This window comes from Salvia hispanica, chromosome 3, assembly GCF_023119035.1.
Source record: "Salvia hispanica cultivar TCC Black 2014 chromosome 3, UniMelb_Shisp_WGS_1.0, whole genome shotgun sequence".
In the NCBI taxonomy this organism is placed as follows: Eukaryota; Viridiplantae; Streptophyta; class Magnoliopsida; order Lamiales; family Lamiaceae; genus Salvia; species Salvia hispanica.
Window position 1 is genome coordinate 17,047,946 of NC_062967.1, and position 9,114 is coordinate 17,057,059.

Genomic DNA, 9,114 nt, shown 5'->3' on the forward strand with positions numbered 1-9,114 from the left:
ATCAAAATTTCACAAATATTAGAATTCCTTAAGCGATATTGTTCAAAACTCAAATTCAGGTTGAATAGAGAAATTTGATATGCATACTACATTCATCCTTAATTATTATTTAAATAAGTTATTGAAAAATTTGATAGTTTCGTCAATTTCGTCAATTGATCGGATTGAGCAATGAATATTGGTGTTTGAGTTGTACTTCCTCCGTCTGCGAATAGGAGTCCTGTTTTTCCATTTTAGTCCGTCTGCGAATAGGAGTCCCGGTTCACTTTTTCCATATATGGTAATATGGTCCCACCTTCACATAACTCATTCTACTCACATTTTCTTAACATTTCTTAAAACCCGTGCCGCCAAGGAATGAGACTCCTGGACGGAGAGAGTACCTCCCAATACTCCTCTTCTCCTCGCTCTCCGATCAATAATCCTACCACTCTAGGTCTCTCACTGATTTTTCCATGTGATTGAAGAAAGAAAAACAAATATAATGATGATTGAATTAGATAATCACAAAGATTGAATTGTTAATTTCAGTGGTGGTAATCAGTGCTTATGAATTGAAGCTGTGGAGGCTTTGCCTTTTTTCACTTGAGTTCTTATGGAGTAGTACATTGTGCTTGTAATTCATGTTGCTAAACTTTGGTACTGGTAATCGAGTTAGCTTATTGTGATGTTGTTGGCAGTTAAGTAACCAGATACAAAAATCTCTCCAAAATAATTATTTTCTTTTCAGTCATTTGAACACAGTAGTGATGTAATCCAAATTTCATGAAATCTGTTGAGGCTTCCTGCTTTGGAATTTTGTATGTGTGTAGTTGTTTTTGTGATTTTTTCATTAGATGGACTTTTTCCTCTTTCTCCAGAGGATTGAGAATTACTCCTACTAGTTTTCAACAGAGGTTTTTTTCCTTCAGACTCCTATCAACACTGTAATTGTGCAGGTAGGTCTGTCATATGTGTTTGTGTGGCAGATAGTTTTTCTGAAGTTGGCTTGTCATGATTCGGAGCTTTAGAGTTTACGCCAAAAGAAAAAACCTACTGAGTTTGAGATTCAAGTGATAAGGCTTGGCCTGAGGGTGAGAATGCATTTCCACTTTTTCAACATCTTTGTCAATATAAAAGAATATTATTTCCGTATGATAGGAAATTTTTGAGAAGCTAACATTTAGGTAAATATGAGTAGAACAACAGAAATACCAATTTTTTTAAGGATGGAAAAAGAATAGGTTTGATTTATATGAGTGAATTGGTTGGATTGCAGAGATGCTGGGCATTCGGCTTGTTGCTGCAACTGAGAAGATGAAGTTTATCATCAAGGCCGTATAAGCGACGGCGGAGCTGGAATGAAAGGCCGAGGCTGTTCGAAGATGAAACAACCTAGGATAATTCATCACTTTTGCCTCTTTTTGATTGAATCTAACCTTTTATTTTTGGAATTTTCAAGTTGGGACATTGGGTATGTTTTTTTCTGTTTTGCAGAGGAAGGAAGGAAGGTGTTTGGCAATTGCGAAAGAGAGAGGGGAGGAAGATGGAGGCGCCCTATGCAATCCATTGAATTATACATATGTTCGTATTGATAAAATATTTTCAAATAATTATTAATTAGTAGTACTATAGTTTTTAACCTATACTGTATTATTTTAAGTTTTATATTTATTTCAAGTTAAAAAAGTACTATACTAAAAATAATAAAATAAAGTTATAGTATGTTGTGAAGTACTATTAAAGAGGTTAATAAAAACATGATCAAAACAAATAATGATGATAAAAAATGCTCTATATATCATGATTCATCAATTATAAATAAAAATAATTTGAAATATTAAATTCTTGTGTAATCAGATTCTATATTTTTTATCGGAATTTTAATGATCGGATTAACTAGAGCAGTTGTTAACATGTTATTACCGTGTTATCGAGTGTCGTGTTGCTATAGTGTCGTGTCACGTGCGTGTTGTTATCGTGTTGTGTTGACCCAAGGTGATTCGTGTCGGGTTCGTGCCGTATTCGGATTTGAGGGTAGCAGGTCGTGTTCGGGTTTGGGGTTTTTTTAACGAGTCGTATCGTTAACAGGTTGACCCGATAATGACCCAGCACGCACGATTTGACACCCCTAGTTTGTACTAGTGTCATTTATTACATGTCAATATAAATTGTTAGGAAGGAAAACAAATCAAAGTCAGGAGTGAAAGAAAATCAAGAATCAATCATCAAGAATAGAATTATCTCTTTCCATAGTTACTATCATATGAATATATGCTATTCAAGATAAACAAATACTCTAGTATACGTATAAAACTGCATCCTAACAAATAAATTCTCTCTCACTAAAACAAACAATTCCTTATATGTACTTAAAAATAATTTTCACACAATCGCTCTCTAAAATACAAATATAGAATCGAGCCTAACTGTGGGAATATCTCAGTTGTTGAGTCTGCTGCTAAACCCTAATTAAAGAGAATCTCCAAGCCAAGGGGAACGGCGAATCATCCTCTCCTTCTCCGTAATTGGAGTTAGGTTTAGCTTAATTGCGTCGTCATGGACAGATCCGACGACTACACCGACTTCTCCAGTTAGCAAGCTTTTCCGTTTATCGCTTTATGAATTGAGTGTGGATGTGTTTTTGAGCTCGAATTTGTTTATTTCGTGCAGGTGGTGGTGCGATGTTTGACGCGTCACAGTATGCCTTTTTCGGCAAGGATGAAGTGGAATTGGGGGGTTTGGAGGATGGGGAGGAGGTTGTTCGTTCGATTGGGGGAGGATTTTGTGGTGGAGAGGAATTGAATGAGTATCATTTGTTTCAGAAAGATGAGGTGAATATGTGAATAGTTGTGGTGAAACTCTATTTTTTGTTAACTTAGACGTTAGATCATAATGTTCATCTTAATGCTGGTGTTAGGCCCGGTCTAGTTTTACAACTGCAGAAGATGATAGCTGTTCTTGTAATCAAGTGTTTAATCAGCATATGAAGGCTATTAAAGTGTAATAGTATTTTGCATAACGATATTTAGCATATTCTGATGAGATGAGCTGCTAGAGTTCTTTAGATGGTCTTATTTGCTAGCTACGGGAGTCATGTTTCCTACGTCAAACTTTTAAAATTCTTCTTGTATAAGGGCCTAACTTCTTGCATACATCTATATATATATTTTTTTATCTAATTTCATGAATACAATTACATTTTTCAGGGCTCAGGATTGGGATCTTTGTCAGAATTTGATGACCTGGCAACTACATTTGCAAAAGTGAGTTGTTTTTGGAGCATATACTTCTCTAGTATCAATCATGTTTGGGCTAATATGAAACTCCTAGATGTTTACATTTATCCAATAAAAGCTCAGTTTTGATCACTTTATCACCTGCTTATATTTATTGTGCTGTTATTGTGCAGTTGAACAAAGTTGTTTCAGGACCAAGACATCCTGGAGTTATTGGTGATCGAGGATCTGGATCTTTCTCTAGAGAGAGTGAGTTCTTATTTTGTGTCTATTTGCAGAGTTACTGCCTTCCATTTGATTCAAATGCTGATGATTGTGAATATGCAGGCACCATGGTTCACCTCACTTGCATAAATTAGTTGACCCTTTTTCTAAAGAAAATTTGTTTCAAAATGTTAAAGCATTTTTTCTCAATATGATGCTTTGTGGAACTTTTTTTGGCAATTAAAATACTGATACCCCATGTAGAGTGAATGCTCTCAAGGTAAAGATAAGCATCAGACCCTCTCCCCAATTTCTTCACTGTTATGAAGTATTCTGAAAGTAAAAGCAAATTTTTTGGATTCTTTCTCCGGTGAAGGAAAAACACTTTGTTCAAACGGGATTCACATCAATTATTAAACTTAGGTTGAGAAAGTGATTTTTTTGTTATTATTCTTGTTCACTCCTGCATGCTAGGTGTTACAACCTACGTTTGGTTCTTATTTGTTCTTTTAGTATCTTTCCCTTTAACCAGTACTTCTTATGTTATAATTTTCTTTTAAGAAGCTAGATATCAATATTTTAGGAATTTCCTTGAGTCTGATCTTGCTAAGGTGTAAAGGAAATATACTAATCACATTTTAAATGATTACTTTTCTTGACACAAGCACACCTTTAACCTGCTTTCCATTCCATCATTCCATGCTATGTTTAATTTCTTCTTTTCTTTTCTTTTTTTTTTGGTTGTTTTCTGGCCCTCTGATTAATAGATGTTGATTCAGGTTCATCAGCTACAGAGTGGACTCGGGACACAGATTTTCCGGAATGGTTTGATCACCATGTGTCGGACTCAGAATGCTACGAAGAAAATAAGAGATGGTCATCGCAGCCCCATACGTCGTCAATGTTTCTCCCAGAATCCAAACCATTATGTAGAACATCATCCTACCCTCAGAAACAGCCACAGCTGCTTCATGCTTCAAGCGAACCTATTTTTCCCCCTAAGTCATCATTCACTTCCTTCCCTCCACTGGGTTCACAAGAAACTTCTTTCAATTTGTCATCTCTTTCTAGTGGACCTCAGTCACCATTCTCTGCACAGAACAACCCTCCGCTCAGCTGGTCCAGTTTCCCTCGAGAGTTCCAATATAATGCTAATATGAACCTGATGTCTCCAAATATATCTCATAATAATCATTTGCAAAACCACTGGATTAGCCATGCTGGTGTTCTTCATGGGGATCAATCCATCCTCCTGGACAATATCCTGCAGCATCAATATCATAATGGACTATTACCTCCACAAATGTTATCCCCACAGCAGCCAAGACGACACCTTTCTTTTCAACCATCTTTGGCTCAACTTTCAGCCTTACAATCTCAAATGTTTAATAGTGTTCCTTCTTCATCAGATTGGAGCAAATATAGATTCAATCCGAAGGGCAAGTCAAAATCTAAATCATCACAGAAAGGTAAACATTCTGTGCGATTCTCTAATCAAGGGTCTGATGCCAGTGTCCACTTGACTGAGAGTAATTTTCCACAAATCAATTCTAAGTACATGACTGCTGATGAAATAGAGAGCATACTCAAAATGCAGCATGCACATGGAAATGACCCTTATGTAGACGATTACTACCACCAAGCTCGCCTTGCAAAGAAATCGGCTGAAATGAAGTCAAAATATCGTTTTTGCCCACCTGTCCCTCGGGAACAGTCTACTCGATCCCGTAACAGTATTGAATCACAACCACGTCTTCAGGTTGATGCTCTTGGAAGGGTTTCTTTTTCTTCAATTCGCAGGCCTTGCCCTCTTCTTGAACTTGAACCCCCTCCATGTGCCTGTGGAGATAGTGGTTCTGAGCAAAAAGTATTCGATAGGACTCTGGAGCAGGAGCCTATGTTTGCAGCAAGGGTGACAATTGAGGATGGGTTTTCTGTCCTTCTAGAGGTGGATGACATCGATCGTCTTTTACAGGCTACTCAACCTCAGGATGGTGGACACCAGTTAAGGCGAAAGCGCCATATCCTCTTAGAAGGATTAGCCACCTCTCTGCAGTTGGTTGACCCACTTGGTAACAGTGCCAATTCATTCAGCCTAACTCCCAAGGATGATATTGTGTTTCTAAGGATAGTGTCGGTTGGCAAGGGCCGGAAACTCATTTCAAGGTTTCTTCAGCTTCTTTTACCTGGTAGTGAACTTGCTCGAATAGTATGCATGGCTATCTTCTGCCATCTAAGATTTCTGTTCGGGGGCCTACCAGAAGATGCAAAAACAGTTAATGATCTCGCTGAAACGGTCTCAATATGCATTGGTGGTATGGATCTTAATTCCCTTAGTGCTTGTCTTGTTGCTGTTGTTTGTTCCTCCGAGCAGCCGCCCCTTCGTCCAATCGGCAGTCCTGCTGGAGATGGTGCCGCGGTCATCCTGAAGTCAGTTCTAGAACGAGCTACTCACTTACTGAGAGATCCCCTTCCAGCCAGCAACTTGAGCACGCCTAACCGTGCCCTTTGGCAGGCGTCGTTCGATGCTTTCTTCGGCCTCCTGACGAAGTACTGTGTCAGCAAGTATGAAAGTATAGTGCAATCTCTGATCTCTCAAGACAAGGACATCGGTTCGGAGGCTGCAAGAGCCGTGAGCGGAGAGATGCCGGTGGAGGTTCTGCGTGCGAGCATACACCACACGAGCGAGAGCCAGAAGAAAGTGTTGCTGAATTTTGCGCAACGATCGATGCCTGCCACGGGGTTAAGCTCGCAGGGTGGTGGACAAGTGAATCCTGAATCGGTGTGCTGTGAACTGTAAATGGTTTGCTGTGCTTCCCTTGTCAACCGCATCTGCTGCTGCTTTGGAGGTTTGGCAGAATTTTAGTGCCTCTGCAGTTTGTCGTTTGGGAAGAAATGCCTTCATTTTCAAATAAGTGGAGTAATAAATTTCTTGCAAGCTTTGGATAATGTCAAAGCTCTCTTTCTAGTATTTAATTATTGTTATTGTTATTGTTATTGTTATTGTTATTGTTATTTATGGAGAGGTGTCAATTGTGTAAAGTCTGGATTAGCATTTTGCCATTTTCAGTGTAAATGTACAGGTATCATTGAGAAAAACGGCGAGATTAGGGATCTCTCTCTTTTATTACTTCTATCTCTCCATCCCAACTAAGTTCAATCGTTATTTTTTTTTTAATATTCAAATGAAGTTGAGTCATTTACTTTTTTGACAAAAAATAAAATATCCATTTTCTTTTTACTTTATTTCGTCAACTATTTTACTTTCTCTCTATCTTTTCTATTTTAATCTCTCATTCTTTTTAACATAATTTTTTAATTTTCATGACCAAAAGTTTGACAGCTTAACTCAGTTGGGACAGATGGAGTTTTATAATAGTACTATTTGGGTTATTTGTCAAATTTTTAACATTTTTTGAGATTTTTTATTCTTTTCGTGTCAAATATTTTCGACCATTTACGTGGTGAAACTGGCACATGAGAAGACAATCTTTCGGGTTATTTGTCAAAATTACTCGAAGTTTAGATAATGTTTTATTTTTTCTCTTAACGAACTTAAATAGTACTTGTACTATATTTTAAAATCTATACGTATTAACTTTGGGATTTTTTATTCTTTTTCTTGATTAAATTCTTTTTTGCATTACACTAATTTGGCTCTTTTTTAAATTGTATAATTGATTTAGCTTTTTTTATATAACTCTTGTGTATTTGGAAAACATTTTCCGTTTGAAAAAATAAAAAAGAATCTCAAAAATTCAAGAAAAAATATAAAAATTCAAATGTTCACGTAGTTACAGTTAAATTACGTTATACAGAATATTAAAATGAAGTTGTTTTTGCCACACTAACATTTCTGATGGACATGTTAGCTTTAATTTATAGAAAAATGAATTTGGGGAAAAAAAATATAAGAATGTAAAGTTTGTGCATTTAATTCTAAAAATAAAGTTTAATTGAAAAATGAAAAAATATTCAAAGTTGATAACAAATACTACTAGTGTTCTTCTTTTTGGTTGATTGGGGTGGCGAGGGGTTGGTTGGGTGCTTGGTTTAGACTTAAATTTATTTTAGATTTCAACTAAGTTAAATTAATGAGGTCTTATTTTCTTCTTTGATAATGGAAAATATCTATAAAAGAATTTTAAAGTAATTTTTTAACGATTTTACTTTCTCCCATCACCTTATTAGTGACCCAATCTTTAACTGAGACGGTCTATAATTGTAAAGGAGCTCTAGCAAGTAGTAACACATGTTCTATGATTGATTTTATTTGGTAAGAGATAACATACGACTTTCTCTTTGTTTTTTGGAATTAATTTTTTTATATCTTAACGACCTCTTTATTTGTGTTCGTTTACATACCTCTTTTGGAAATAATAGTGAAAAAAGTTATACTACTATCTCATTAATAATCATAATAACGCCCTTCGTTTATGAGAAAAATCGCAACGACTTTGCTAGGAAATTAATTAATACAACTATTCTTACTTTAAATATTATATTTGATTTTAGTCGTCATTTAAAGTTATTCAACTTGCCTTATACCCCAGCTTCACGTTTATTTCTTCTAATACACATGTCCATTCGTGGAATAGTTTTGTCATAGACAAGCTTTTCTTTTCATTTATACAGCTATTATTAATGAATTTTGGCACCTATACTATTCTAGCACTTAACCCTTTTAGTTATCTTTCAATAGTGATTGGACTTAAAAAGAATTAGAGAGAACTATCTTTTGTTAGCCTAAACATTGTACCAGAGTACCATTTATAGTTCTTACTTTTTAAAATATCACCCACGTCCTTGGACATTGATATAATAGGTTAAAAGACCTCACTATTATTTTGAACCAAACTACCCTCCATACTATAAGGGTTATCTATGTCTTTTTTAAGAGAATTCATTCATTTCCCTTAATGTATGTGTCGTGACAAACAATTATTTTCTACATACTTTGACGACTTCTCATGAGGAAATAGAACATAACTGAACGAATCAAGTGTAATCAAAGTGGTTGTTCTCTTTCTAATGATATTACTCCTATAGTTATTTTGGTCCAAAAGATCTTAAAAAGTGCAAAAGTTCTTCCAGTGATGTTATACGCTTATATAAATGTCTAGAGACGTGTGGTGACATTTTTAAAGTATAATGGACCACAAATAATAATAATGCAATGTTCAAGGACTAAAAATACAGTTCCCTCAAAAGAATAAAACGTACTCCATATATTAGGGATCTATTCGGTTTAAAAGATTATATCTCATGATTGAATAAATATAATGTTTGGTTTATGAAATTGAATCTCACACCTTAATCCTAAATAATAATTATATGATAATGAGTCAATAATCGAATGACTCAAGATAATTTCGTCTAATTCTAATTTTTGCACAAAAACTAAATTTCATGTCTTTACTTGCAATTTATAACTATTTTAATATTTCAAACGTTTAAACTTTTGGCAAATAAATGATTATGTTGTATAGAATGTAGGCCAAGTATTAAAAAAATTGTTGGTCATGGCCAAGTCCAATTTTTACAAGAATTTTAGACTCTGTCACGCACAAAGACACACACACAGACTAAAACGTCAATGCATGGTTCAAATGCATTTTTATCGCTATGAATATTCGTTTAATTCCTCCTCATTTCATGGCTTTCTTCATCGCCGCTTGTTGCTATTCTCATC

General features: G+C 35.5%; 1 protein-coding gene across 1 annotated transcript; it reads left to right on the top strand.

Moving 5' to 3' along the window:
* The first annotated feature begins 2,348 nt into the window (after window positions 1-2,348).
* On the top strand, window positions 2,349-6,552 carry LOC125213062 (protein PAT1 homolog 2-like). Its single transcript, XM_048113414.1, has 5 exons — window positions 2,349-2,572; window positions 2,653-2,813; window positions 3,189-3,245; window positions 3,392-3,467; window positions 4,202-6,552. Exons 1-5 carry the CDS (start codon window positions 2,539-2,541, stop codon window positions 6,220-6,222), a joined length of 2,349 nt encoding a protein of 782 aa, XP_047969371.1. The 5' UTR covers window positions 2,349-2,538; the 3' UTR covers window positions 6,223-6,552.
* The last annotated feature ends 2,562 nt before the right edge of the window (window positions 6,553-9,114 follow it).

Coding starts and splice junctions, on each gene's coding strand:
- LOC125213062 (XM_048113414.1), top strand. CDS start 2,539: ATGGACAGATCCGACGACTACACCGACTTCTCCA. Junction 2,573..2,652: donor CGACTACACCGACTTCTCCA/GTTAGCAAGCTT, acceptor TATTTCGTGCAG/GTGGTGGTGCGATGTTTGAC. Junction 3,246..3,391: donor TGGCAACTACATTTGCAAAA/GTGAGTTGTTTT, acceptor GTTATTGTGCAG/TTGAACAAAGTTGTTTCAGG.